The following is a 12,766-nucleotide window of genomic DNA, read 5'->3' on the forward strand; positions in this document are numbered from 1 at the left end:
TTTTATTATTTTAGATGTTGGCCAAAATATGTGACATCATACAAATCGATCACAATTAAAAACCCTAATTTTCCACATTACTGGCTGTTTTTTCCCCCCTGCACTCTGGCTCCCCCTGCTGGTGGACACACCTGTTTGCCGTTGTGAGTGACTGAGGACAGGATGGTGCGGAGGGTCTTGAAGCCCATGGCGATGTCCAGCAGGTGGGCAGCGAAGAAAAAGTTGTTAAAGTGTCCAAAAATAGACATGGTGGTGTACCAGATCAGATACAGAAAGTTCTGCAGCAAGAAGAAAAGAGATTCAGTTGCTTCCACTAATAAAATCAAATTTCGCTTTTTAATGGACACCGATAAAAGGGTACAAGAACTATCCTACAGAACTGGGAAAGAAGAATGTAAAATTTACATTGTCAGTCAGAACTACGCCGAGTTTCCAGGTGTGGTACTTGGTATCGATGGAGCTCAGCCTGTTCACGACAGAACAAAAATGAAAGAATTTAAATTTAGAGCAGCAAACTCGGAACACGATTCTCTGGTGGAGTCATCGATATTAATCTATTATTATTGAGCAAAACCATCCTAAACGTATCGGATCACTTTTAAATGGGACTAAATTCCAGAGTCTTTATTAACAATACTAATACTTTTTATCCAATTGCGTCGACCGTGACTGAAATAACATCTTTGATGTGACAGGGAATTGGGAAACTTTTCAAAATGACAACCAAGAGACAAGTGAAGCCTCCTTCTCCACCGTCTCCACGGTGGGATCAAAATCCAGAGCGCTCTTGTCCAGGCCCAGGAGCTCTGCGATGCGTTCCGCTCCGTACAGATCGCCGTACTTGTTGATCACCTGGAGATTAGAAGACAGGTGAGATGGACGCAGAGGTGGCGGGTCCTTACTGAGGTGCCGATACTCCACAGACTGACCTTACGCTTGATGAACTTGTCCCAGTAGTTATTGGGGAACGATCTGTGGAGGAGAGGAGATAGGAAAAACGTACAGTTTGAGAACAGTCAGAAAATAGTGAACATCTGCTCAGTATTTTAACATAAAGGTGTTTGATTGTGAGGCATTAAAAGCCACAAAATGCAACGGGTCCATCAGACCCACAAACGCTGGCTGAGTAACAACAATATGAACATTACACAAGGGTTAAGAACTGTATAAACACTAAGTTAAGACATATTTTAGGGGACAATAACTACAATAACAATAACTCATCAGTGTAATTTGCATTTATCCACCTAGTAAAATTAAACTAATCAAGAAACTTGATTGCTAAGTTGCTAAAGTTGTGCTGTTATGTATTGTACTTGTTAGATTTCATTGTTGCAGCTTGTGGTTGTTTGGATATCACCATGGGGGAAGGGGTTAATTTTCTCCTTTTTATGCCCATAGAAGCCTTATTTTAATTATATTCAATCACAAATAATTCACTGAACTTGGCAAGTGTTTTGTTGACTTCATCATCATTGTAGCAACACAGCAGGAAGTAAACAGTAACAATGAGGGCTGACCCTGATTTGGACTGGATTTATGGGATTGTCAGTACAATTCCATAACAATCTATGGACATTTAAGTGTATTTGCTTTTCAAGTCCGTGCTAAGACGACCCACATGTTAAGGCTGGTGTGAGCATCAACTTACGGGGTATTGATGACGAGTCGGTCCCACTGGCCCTTGATGTCATCATCAGATGGCTGTTCGGTGATATAAAGACCATCAAACTCAATCTGTCTGGCGATCTCCTTCTCCCTCTTAAAGACCACCACAGGGACCTGGAGGAACAGTTTTCACATGAATGCTCCCAGCGTCGTCATGTGTGGCTGCGCTCCTGCGACACGCTGACCTTCAGACAGTAGTAGCCGACCAAGCACAGCAGCGATATGATGGTGTGGAACACAGCCAGGAAGCGCAGGGTGGGTAACATGTAACCGGTGCTCTCCTGCAGGACAAACTCGTCCATGTCGAAGAAGGTGTCCTCGTCGTCCTCAGCGTCGCCGCCCCAGCGGTTTTCATCATCTGTGTCGTCACCGGCGACCTATTGGTGGACAAAAAAATGACAGGAACGTCGGCCATTCGTCGCCATCTGCTCTAAAGAGATCCGACGAGATAAAATGGAGTTACCTTGTAGAACAGAAGAATGAAGTTGATGGCGAAACACACAAACAGAGCCAGGAAACGCAAGTTGTAGAAGTTTCGGGCCAGATAGTTCTGAAAGGGAAACCCAGTTACTGCTCTCTGCTTCACTAGCAATGAAGAAAATCACATAACACAACCCTCCGGGCTTCTTCTTCCAATCAAATCACCATGGTGACATATGATAACTAACCAACCTGCGCCAGGGGGGCTGTTGTTAAGCAACAGTCCAGTCGCAGCTCTGCGGCCAGAACGTTTGGGTCTTCTGGTGTTTGACAAGTAAAAAAAAAAAAAAAAATCTGGTGCAATGCTGCCCCCTGCTGGATCGATTGTTAAACAGCTTATGATAGAACGTCCTCTTGGTTCTTATGCGGGACGAGGAACAAATCTTGGGCCGGCTTGGGAAGTCCATAATCAAACACTAGGATGTTGGGTAAGCTGACGAGAGGACGTACCAGCAGCTTGGTCAGATAGACATCCAGAAGAGCAAAGACGCTGGACGTGAATGCAGGAGCCTCGTCTTTCTGGCGGCTGGATCTGGCCTTGGGCTTCTCCTCCGTCACCGTCTCCTTCGTCTCCTTCTCCGTTGGCTTGTCCTCCTTCTCGCGGTTCTCGGTGCTGCCGTTTGAAAAACCAAATAAGCGTTTATTTTGTTTTGTGTGACAGTGTTCGATTCGCCGGCTTGGTTTTACTCACTCTGCTTTTTCCGGCTCGCTCTCTGGAGTTTCTTCCGTCTTCATTGCTTTCTGTCCACCAGAAGGATGAAATGAAGTTAATGAGGGAAAAACAGGTTTTCCAAATAACCGTCTTTGCTTCCGAACCTTCTTCTGATCAGTCGCAGCGGTCTCGGAGCTCAGCTCGGACATGTCGCCCAGTCCCGGCTCCATGTGTTTCCCTCCTTCCTTCTTGGGTGACGTCAGCAGCTCCAACATCACGTCCACCTCTGCTGTGTCGCCTGCTGGTGTCATGGTGATGTCTAGGCTCCCCGACGACTCCAGGGCCTCCACTTTCTCTCCTTCGATCACATCTCCGTGGATACCGAACTGGGTTGGGTCGGGCATGTTTCCGAGAATGTCCGTCACCTTCATGTTCTTGGCTCCTTCGACCAGGCCGCCGCCAAACATGGAAGCCCAGATGATGTGGAAGAAGCCAAATATGATGCTGTAGATGCCCCTGAAGAACCCGGTGAAGAGCATCCAGAAGAAGGAGAAGAAGCCAGTGATGATCTCCTTAATGCTCAGCTTCTTGATCTTCTTAAACTGCTTGCGGACGTTTTTAATGGAGAAAAGATGCCGCACTTTGGAGATTCTCCTCTTCACCGATCGACATGCGGCGCTGAAGGCCGAAGCCGACTCCAGAGCGTCGTCTTCCTCTCCAACCAGGTCTCCCAGGATGCTGTGTCCATCATCTTCCTCCTCCTCGGGCTGCTCCCCGACGTCGGGCTCGGAGATCTTTGAGGCCAGCTGCATTTCAAAAATGGTGTCCTCACAGAAGTTCACGAACATCTCCATCTTCTCACTTTCGCCGCCTTCGTTGACAACGTCAAAGATGAACTGCCGCTTGGACTCTTTGACCTGCGGCTTCTCCCACTGCTCACGGCTCGACTCGCTGATCTCAAAATACACCCTCTCGATCCGCTTGGCGCTGCCCATGATTTCAATGCGGCCCAGGTAAGGCTCGAAGTAGCTGAGGACGCTCTCGGCCAGGTCCAAGAAGGTGGCCAGTCTGGAGTCGTGCGGCATGTGCTCCGACAGGTTTGTTAGCAGCACCACCACGTTGAAGCCGATATCTTTGGCCGGCTCGTGGAACCGTTCCACAAACTCCTTGTAATTGAACATGTCGTTCTCGTCGGCCTCGGCGCAGGAGAGCAGGAACTCGATCTCCGACTGGCTGTACTGCTTCTGGCTCTCCATCGACTTCTGGAACTCCTTCTTTGAAATGATACCTTTGCACTCGGGGTCGTACTCTCGGAAGTTGTCCGAGGTGGTCAAATCCTTCAGTTTTAGGAACATGTCGAAGAACTTGAGGATCATCTCCACGTTGTTGGAGGACTCCACCAGGGTGTCCACCATTTGCTTTCCAATTGTTCCGTTCACCACATTACCTAGGAGGAGAGCACAGGCTGTAGACCCGCGCTGACGTAGGCGACGGATTTAAGCTCCTACCTTCAAGCAGAGACAGCAACATGACCACCATGTCCTTCTGCAAATCCATCAGTTCCTTCAGCAACTCGATCTGACTGGCGTCCTACAATGAGATTGTCGTCTCAGCGGCAGAATTTTGATTTTAGTTTTATAGTTCGTTACATGACGCAAACGGAAGTGAAACGATCCTCTCTCTTATTGTTTGATTTAGAAGCTGCTAGTTTCATGGCCATTGAGCCAGCGTTGAAGAGACTGTACCTGAGACAGCTTCATCTGCATGTTGGCAAAAACATGCAAGAAGCCCACCACTGCGTCCCACAGTCTGCTGTGAGCCAGACTCTGCTGGTTCCCAATGCACGGACCCTGAAGGTAAAGATGGACCACAATGATTCCCTGCAAACGTTCCGACCCAGACAGACGATGCTGTGGCCCGAGCAGCCGCGTCACCTGAATGTACTCCGTCAGCGAGTTGAATATCTGCTTGGCGACAGATAGAGCCTTGGAGAAGTTCAGCTTTCCCGTGTCGTCGATGACGTCTTTACCAGAGTAGTACCAGTAAAAGTCGCTGATGGACTCCTAGAGAACACATTGGTGGTGAGAGTGCACGCGTTTGTCCTGCAGAGCATTCGCGCTTCATATACCTGAAGACGCAGCAGGTAGTCCACAGTGCTGATGATGATGTTCACCGTGGTGGTGTTTCCAGTTTGGGTTCTCAGGAAGTTCTGGAAATCTGACAGGAGGAAACGCTGTCTTAAATATTGATCGGGAATCAGGAAGGAATTCCACACGGCACTACCTTTGGATCTATACTGCTCGCTGCACCTTAGTTGACTTTTACAGTTCAGAGCATAAGGTGGCCACTGGCACACTCAACTTTGATATGAAAAAAGTTCCCAATTTATCGAGCAAAGTGGGAACTCACCTCCGTTGTGACCCTCGCAAAGAAGTTGCAAAAACCGGAACAGATCTTTTGTGAACTCATCATTCTGTAGCACCTTGGAACCTTTGAAAAACAGTTTTAAAACAATATAGTGAATTAATCATTGACCACCCCCCCCCCCCCCCCCACAAGGTTTGGTAAATTCTTCTCAGAAGCATTTCATACAGTATGGAGCAAGCAGCAAAGGTCTCATGTTCAAAATACAGTTCTCTCGCTCAACTCCAGGAGCTTTAGATTGCAGATTTAAAACTGAATCCAAAGTGCTTGAAAAAGTTCCACGACGGTGTACAACGGGGCATTTTCATAAGCTGGAGGAAGCTGGTAACTTTCACATGCAGGCCCAGGCTTGGCCTGATGATTGGCGTCAATCGGGGAAAGAAAAGCAACGTACAACCATGGTTACTAAGTTCACCTTCCAAACCAACCGGCTGATGAAACCACCAGAAACACGTTTACAGCGGGAACGTAACCATGTGAAAGTTAAGACATCTGTCTGACAGAAACCAGCTTTGTGAAATATGGCTCAAACTCAAAGCAAGACAAAGCTGTTCTGAAGCTGTGGAAGAGTCCACAAACATTCCATCCAACCACTGGGGGGGGGCGGGAGGAGGCACTGGCAGGCTCAGAATGATAGACTGGAGAGCTAGAGCTGGCATTAGTAGGAAATGTGATAAAAAATTACACACAAATGACAAGCAATGGATTCTGAAGATAGTCAGCATGCAGAGTGTCCCGACAGACGTCTGGGGGGAGGAGGGGGCGTGACCACAAATATGGAGGAACACATTCGGGATGGAAGCATAGCCAAATCAGGACGATCTAAATTTTCTATTTACCCCGCTGAGTGTGGACTGCCATCGGTGTTTTTTGTTTAATGACAGGAAGGAGACAACCGATACACGAGGACATAAGCAAAAAGAGAGGACATTTGAGTTACAATACAAGAGATATGAAGATTATCTCCTACGAGTGACAGCATGCAGTTAAAAGAGTAGCTTTAGAGGTTTTGAGACGGGCCTGAGGGCCTCAACGCTACAGTAACTGAATGAGCAACGACTACGATTTGAGTTAACGGGGACACAAATAGTTAAAACACAGAAAGGATGGATAGATGGACACATTTGGTGTGAAAAGGCCGCTTTTTTCAAAAGAATCCCATTAAAAAGTCATTTTCTCTACTATAACGACAGCATTAGTGATGTGAAGACTTTGGAACTAGCATTGCTTTAGCACGGTTAGCATCTCAACTATCTGGCGTTGAATAGAAACCCGAGGCCCTGGGGGACGTCGGCTTACTCACTTGAACCTTCCTCTGTCACCATTCCAAGTCCCTCTGCTTTATTCTGCCTCTCAAATGCATTCAGATCCAGGACGCTGCGGAAAGAACCTCAAAAGTCAAACTCGAAAACCAAAGACGCACGCCATCAGCACAGCTGCTCCATTTGATGCATCGGTACCTGCAAGACTGCATCAGTCCTGAGAGACTCTTGAAGAATCCCGCATCTCTCTTCTCCTTCAGGTAATCAAGCATTTTCTGGGAGATGAGAGGAGAAATCAAGAATGTGACTCAATGAGAGGAGTATTAAACTAAAAAAACCCTAAAGACGCACAGTTTTGGAATCAGACCTGCTGAACTTGCACGTTGCCTCCATTTAAGATCGAGATTCCAAGTTTAAGGGTGCACGTCACCATGGGGCCCAGTCGGCCTTATGAAACGAATAACAAAGGACGGAGTGAAGAGAACTCGACTTGGTTAGCAGGGAAATGCCAGCAGACATGCACAGAAATGCTCGATGCAGCGTAAAACAAACCGCTGCTTCTTTAGAAGGACGAAGAATAAAACCTGGAGGTGACAGCGGCGGTCAGGGGATTGTTACCTTTAGTGGCGCTGATCATCTGCAGCACCATCTCAGCTGCGCCGCGGGCGTGCAGCCGCGCCTGCTGGTACAGGATCTTCTGCTTTTCCATCTCTTTTTCCTGAGCAACACACACACACACACACACACACACACACACACACACACACACACACACACACACACTCCGTCACCCATAAGCTCAACTCCTGACTGCCACGATCGCCCTACCTCAAACGTTTTTTCTTTTTCTTCTTCCTCTTCTTCCTCCTCGTCCTCTGCACAGCTCTGAGGGCGCAAAGGTCAACTTTCAAAACAAAGTCTTGGCAGGTCTTAAAGAAATATGGATTCACGGAACGAACCTTTGCCATCATATCTGCATATGCAATATACAAGGGATCTTCTTCCAAATGACTGAAAAAGGGGAGGAACGCACATTCAAATAAAGACAATAATGAGAAGATTGGAATTTGAAGACATACTGGGTGAATGACCCCCCCCTTCCCGGGTGAGACGCTCTCACCTTCTTTCTGTCAGCGCATTGTGGCTAAAGTGAAGAATGAGTTGATGGAGAGGGTCTGGCTGGATCTCAGCCACCTCCTCTTCCTCCTCCTCCACGATTTTCATGGGGGTTTTCTGCAGGGGTCCACAGGCAGTGACAGTTAGCTCCGCCCACATCTCAGCTCCTCACTACTCACCCGTCTTTCGAACCACCATCCGGCCACAGCCTTCTTTTATTCACGCTCACTCACTCACTCACACATTTGCCACAAACATCAAACATGTCACCATAGTAACGTCTGACCCATAGCAGCATGCGGATGGTTTTTTTTTTGTTTTTGGGAGGGGGGGGGTCACGCCCCGGTGACCCTGAGCACAGACAGGATGAGAAACGTCAACTGAGGAACAGCACTGGACTGGATTTACACAGACATGCATGTTAGAGCAGGAAGCACGATGAAGGAATGAGTGAGGGATGATCTCCACGGTAGCGGAGCCGGACAGAGCGGCTCGCGCGTCTCCAAACTGATCTGACGGTAGAAACCTGAAATAAACCCCCTGCTCAATCACATTCACAACGGCGTCTAATCTGCAGTTCTGGCAGGAATACGCTGGATGATTTGCTGCGTATCTGCGCACAGATATCCCACATGAACCACGGGAGCACTCGAGCATGCCACTGATGTCACAATGTGCTACGCCACCTTCACACTACAGACTTACAGAGTACAGCGAAAAAGACAATTGATGGGTCGGATCCAGATCTGACAGCCAAACAGCTAGTGACTCCTCCAGAGAGGCCCTCCTTACCACTGTCAGAAAGCCATAGCCTGCTCTTTTAGAGCTGTGAGTGCCGGGGATGGCCCTGTGTCTCCTGAGTCGGTCATGCAGCCTCTGACCCCTGACGGATCTTTGTCTGAAGGGTTTTGGGCGCCTACAGCGGGGGCCCCTGGGTGCTTTGGGCGAGGTCCCTGCCCGGGCGCACTCGCAAGGCTCGACAGGCGGGGTGCTAAAGAAGCATTCGGCAGACAGGACTGGCAGAGAGGTGCCAACGCAGGGCACAAGGGGCAAGGGCAAGGCGAGCCCAGTACTTACTGCCAGATCCTGAACTAGCTTCTCCTCAAAGGAGTACTCCTCTGCCTCTATCCATAGTCTCTGATAGGCCGGGATGAAGAAGTTGATAGCGCGATGCCTAGGGAAGGGGGGGAGGAGGTGAGGGGAGGTGGGGAGGGAGGTAGAGTGGCATTAGGGTGGGTTCTGGTGAGTATTTGGAGGAGACAGGAGAGAGAGAGTCAGAGATGTAGGAGCAGGAAAGGGGGTTACAGGAAGTGCATTTCAGGCAGGATGGTGATTGGTCAATGTGGGATCCACTGGCTCTTCTGACTGGTCACATTTGTTCTCTAAAATAGCTGCTGTTACTTTTATCAGGTTACAAGAAAATAAAAGCCATTAAAGAAGTAGACACACTTTAGGGGAGGTGTGCAGTTTTCCATCAGACCGGTGGACATCAGGACGACGTGCACAGAGCGGATGAGAGTACCACAGGCATGGAGACGAGGCCATCTTTAAAAACTACAGAACTACAGAGTGGAAACCGGCTCCGATTAGCCAAACCTGCATGAAGCCATCCATTATGTGCGAAAATAAGGCGCATGCCGTGAAGATCATGTGATGCCAGGTCCTTTATCTTGCTGTTGTTTTCTTCTATACTGGAGAAAGTGGTGGTGCTGGTATTAGTCCTCATCAGGAATCGATTGATCGCATTTCAAACATGGTCTCAGCAGCATGTTGAGGCCACCCAAAACTACATTTTCAAACAATCAGTTGAGTCTTTTTTGAGCCAATTTGGCTGCAGAATGATGACGCTTCAGCATTTTTGTAGCCTGTACAAGCTGTTCATCAGTTCTGACTGGGATAAATTTAGGTGGGAGGTAAATTTAGACCTTCTACAGTCAAAGTCGGGTGCAGATCAGAGGAAAAACTGCAGTAGGAGTTTGGTAACGTTAGTGAAGTTTCAGACATTTGGAATAACCGAGGCACGAATGGACGTGGACGATGACCCACGATTCAGCTGCCTGGAGGGGCAGAAATGATAGCATAATGTTAGCATAACGGGGACCCTGCTGCTTAAAATCCACCACAGATGTGATGTAAAACTGCACCCCTGCTCGAAAAATGTCAGATGAAAAATAGAATCTTTAAATCATCAAAACAAAATAACAGTGAAGGGGCTTTGTCTCGTACTGTCTTTAAAGAATCGTGCAGCAACTAAGGAAAATCAAAATTCTTCTTTTCTTCTTCCCCTCTTTCCTCCCGTGTTTCCACTTGCCAAATGAGTTTGTTTCAGCCAATTCGAGCTGACCAATCAGAATCAACAGTGTCGAAACAATCGGTTGCTAGGCGGAGATCGGTCCACAGCCCGGTCGATGGTGGGGGGGTGGGGAAATAGAACTGATGAAGCATTCTCCCCGCAGTTTCACTTTACCGTCAGCAGTGAGAACAGGCGGTCAAAGCTGGAGGCTTTGAACGCCCTTTCCAGCCAAACCTCCCGATAGCCGTTCAGGAAGTAATTATTATTTTTGTATCTGAGGGAGGATGAGGGAGTGTTATGCAGGAAAACAACACAGAGAAGAGAATCATTAGGAGGATGAAGAGGACTTTCCATGGGAAACACAATTAAGAGAAGCAAAAAAAAAAAAAAAAAGACGTCCTTCGCGACCGGTTACTTATGTTAACGTCTGTAACGTTTTATTGGATTTATTTTTTTTTTTTAACTTTTAAGACGTCCGTGTCAATACCCAGTTATTGACATTTTGGCTCCGAGTGGCTGCAGGGGCGGCGGGCGTAGGAGAGACTGACCTGGGGAGATTGTAGAGCGGAGCCATGCGGAAACAGGCGACCACCGCACGTTTCCTTTGTTTGGACAGCAGCTTCTGCCACACGCACTTCTTATTCCTCAGCGGCTGTTCCACCTGGAGGGAAAACATCAAGTTTGATATGAAAGGAGGGAAAACTTTAGACATTTCCTATGGGGCCATGTTGCTTCCATTAAAAAGGAGGTTTTTCTCCCTCTGTGTTTGCTTTCGTACCAGGTCCAGGTGGAAGAGTGCAGCAGAGATGCTCTGTACTCGGCTCACTGTGTGTTCGGGGTTCACAGGTTCCTCACATTTCACCACAACGTCCCTGTAAAGGTTCAGCTGCCACTGGACCGCTGGGTCATCTGACTGCAGCAACAATAAGGACGTGTTTTTGTTAGCGTGTCAGAGTTAGCGTACGACATTTTACAGCAAAAGAAGGCTTACTTTGTCCTGGAGGTGAAGGTTCTGACGCAAGTGCTCCTTCACCTCATCATCCGTGTCTTTCTGTGATGGGAAAATTCTGCCATCAAAAGTCTATCAACCCTACGTCTGCTGATTTTGCAAGTAAAACACGTCAATTTGCCACAAAGCAGGTTTTTAGTTTTTTCCCCTGTAAGCTTACGAGACTGTAGCGTTTCTTGGCTACAGATATGAGCTCCTGGTCTCCTGGAGTGCACATGTTGAGGCCGATGGGCAGCATCTTCTTCAGAGCAGCTACGATCAGAGAGGTGGGGATGGAGTAGTACTCGCCTCGACGCCGCTTGTGCTTCCTCTCCTGGTCGCCACCTGACTGGAGATAAAAAGAAAGGCTGTGAGGTCGTTCAGCACGGATCCTCGTGTTCACGGCGCCGTCTGTAGTCAGAAGCAAAAACACCAGTCAGCACGGCGACGTCAACTTCTTGGAAGCAAACCAAACCAAACATTTGAAATACTGGATTTCTGGGCACAAAACAAGATTTTAAAGGGTTTCCGAGCTGTATTAATGATTCGTGGACGGATATTTAGAGATGAATCTTTGTTTTTCTGTTACTAAAAGGAAGCTGGTGAAGTCACTTGTCTTAAAGTTTTAGATTAACCTTAGTCTATTCTAGAGTAGCTAACACTTCTATGGGAGGCAAAGGCAGCAGTTAGGAGGACTGTGTTGAACTCAAACTGAAAAAAAGCTTTAATTAGTCATGCAAAGTCCAGACATTTACCTTGGACATCTTTGTCTTGGCCTCTCCAGTCAGGAAGCCCAAATTGTTGATCTCATTCTGCACCACAAAGTTTTGCTCCTCACGCTTGAAATTCTGCAAACACAGGATAAAGAAATGAACTCGTTCTAAATGTTCCCCGGCGAGGCTGTGAGGAACACGGGCCTGAGTGGAGACTAACGTGGGACTTGCACCACAGGATGAAGATTTCCGCCACCATCCTGAAGAGCTCAGTGGAGTCTGCGTCTGGCTCCTTCAGCCACCTGGACCTGGAACGGGACACAAACAGGTCAGATGTGCTCCATAAAGCTGAGGAGAATCCAGGAAACCCTGGAGATTTGCCTGTTGTTACCTGTTGTTGTCCACGTAGCGGATGAGCATGGGGTAGAAGGCGTAGAGGTCCCTGCAGAGCACAGCAAACTCATCCAGGATGAGCAGCTCTGCTTCCTGGTTGTCGCCTTTACTGTCCGCCTTCAGCAGCTCCTCTTCAGCCACAACCTTCATTTACAACATTTCCCAGAAACAGCGTTAAAAAAATCCCCTCCCTGAATTTAACGTCAACTGCGGAACTCGCTGGACTAAACTAAAGCACAGGATCAACTTCACTCTTTCACCTTCTCTGTCTTCTTCTTCAGTTTGACCAGCGTGGGAAGGAAATGGCTCCTCAACAGGCCAGCTCCAGCCTTGCAGATGATTGGCTGAGAGTAGACTGAGGGTGGAAAGGTTATAGGAGTTTAGCTCCTGGAATACAGATATTTTTAATAACTGTGCACTAATGCCCTGATGTTGGACATAGTTTTCCCCATGATCCCCCTGGATCTACTGTACCTGCAATCCTCTTCATCCAGGGTGCGTCATCGATTCCCAGGTTGCTGTTGAGGATCCTGAGGATGTTGCCCAAGATGACGCTGAGGTGCTCAGAGGTCACCATGGTGCAACACTGGGCGTCTGGAGGGGAGTTCTCTGGACCCTTTTCCCACCAGTAGGACAGGTAGTTACACAGCATGGGGAGGATCACCTCAATGACCTGATGGTGAATGTGGGGAGAACTGAGGTGTCACCACAGACTGTTTTAATTATTCAGCAACGTTTTAATACAGTTACAGTGATTAAATACTTGTTAAAGAGACT

General features: G+C 47.9%; 1 protein-coding gene across 16 annotated transcripts in view; it reads right to left on the reverse strand.

Annotated features, from left to right (window-relative positions):
- ryr3 (ryanodine receptor 3) overlaps positions 1 to 12,766 on the reverse strand; it is a 57,094-nt gene that overhangs the window by 3,202 nt on the left and 41,126 nt on the right. For 5 of the 16 annotated variants that reach the window (XM_029849929.1, XM_029849928.1, XM_029849927.1 and 2 more), the window contains 32 exons: positions 12,464 to 12,662; positions 12,250 to 12,344; positions 11,988 to 12,133; positions 11,817 to 11,904; positions 11,639 to 11,731; positions 11,065 to 11,232; positions 10,887 to 10,946; positions 10,674 to 10,808; positions 10,444 to 10,556; positions 8,395 to 8,776; positions 7,607 to 7,719; positions 7,446 to 7,497; positions 7,315 to 7,371; positions 7,105 to 7,204; positions 6,854 to 6,933; positions 6,685 to 6,761; positions 6,528 to 6,601; positions 6,064 to 6,078; positions 5,210 to 5,290; positions 4,929 to 5,017; positions 4,735 to 4,863; positions 4,546 to 4,650; positions 4,309 to 4,390; positions 2,840 to 4,247; positions 2,599 to 2,761; positions 2,132 to 2,218; positions 1,854 to 2,045; positions 1,652 to 1,782; positions 930 to 972; positions 725 to 852; positions 406 to 466; positions 132 to 278 (listed from right to left, as the gene is read on the reverse strand). In XM_029849929.1, the coding sequence (XP_029705789.1) occupies positions 132 to 278; positions 406 to 466; positions 725 to 852; positions 930 to 972; positions 1,652 to 1,782; positions 1,854 to 2,045; positions 2,132 to 2,218; positions 2,599 to 2,761; positions 2,840 to 4,247; positions 4,309 to 4,390; positions 4,546 to 4,650; positions 4,735 to 4,863; positions 4,929 to 5,017; positions 5,210 to 5,290; positions 6,064 to 6,078; positions 6,528 to 6,601; positions 6,685 to 6,761; positions 6,854 to 6,933; positions 7,105 to 7,204; positions 7,315 to 7,371; positions 7,446 to 7,497; positions 7,607 to 7,719; positions 8,395 to 8,776; positions 10,444 to 10,556; positions 10,674 to 10,808; positions 10,887 to 10,946; positions 11,065 to 11,232; positions 11,639 to 11,731; positions 11,817 to 11,904; positions 11,988 to 12,133; positions 12,250 to 12,344; positions 12,464 to 12,662 (4,893 nt within the window). Of the gene's footprint in view, positions 1 to 131; positions 279 to 405; positions 467 to 724; positions 853 to 929; positions 973 to 1,651; positions 1,783 to 1,853; positions 2,046 to 2,131; positions 2,219 to 2,598; positions 2,762 to 2,839; positions 4,248 to 4,308; positions 4,391 to 4,545; positions 4,651 to 4,734; positions 4,864 to 4,928; positions 5,018 to 5,209; positions 5,291 to 6,063; positions 6,079 to 6,527; positions 6,602 to 6,684; positions 6,762 to 6,853; positions 6,934 to 7,104; positions 7,205 to 7,314; positions 7,372 to 7,445; positions 7,498 to 7,606; positions 7,720 to 8,394; positions 8,777 to 10,069; positions 10,170 to 10,443; positions 10,557 to 10,673; positions 10,809 to 10,886; positions 10,947 to 11,064; positions 11,233 to 11,638; positions 11,732 to 11,816; positions 11,905 to 11,987; positions 12,134 to 12,249; positions 12,345 to 12,463; positions 12,663 to 12,766 lie in introns of those variants that run through there. The other 11 variants (XM_011612125.2, XM_029849936.1, XM_029849932.1 and 8 more) reach the window with 7 other exon arrangements.

The sequence above is a fragment of the Takifugu rubripes genome, chromosome 16, assembly GCF_901000725.2.
Source record: "Takifugu rubripes chromosome 16, fTakRub1.2, whole genome shotgun sequence".
Taxonomy (NCBI): domain Eukaryota; kingdom Metazoa; phylum Chordata; class Actinopteri; order Tetraodontiformes; family Tetraodontidae; genus Takifugu; species Takifugu rubripes.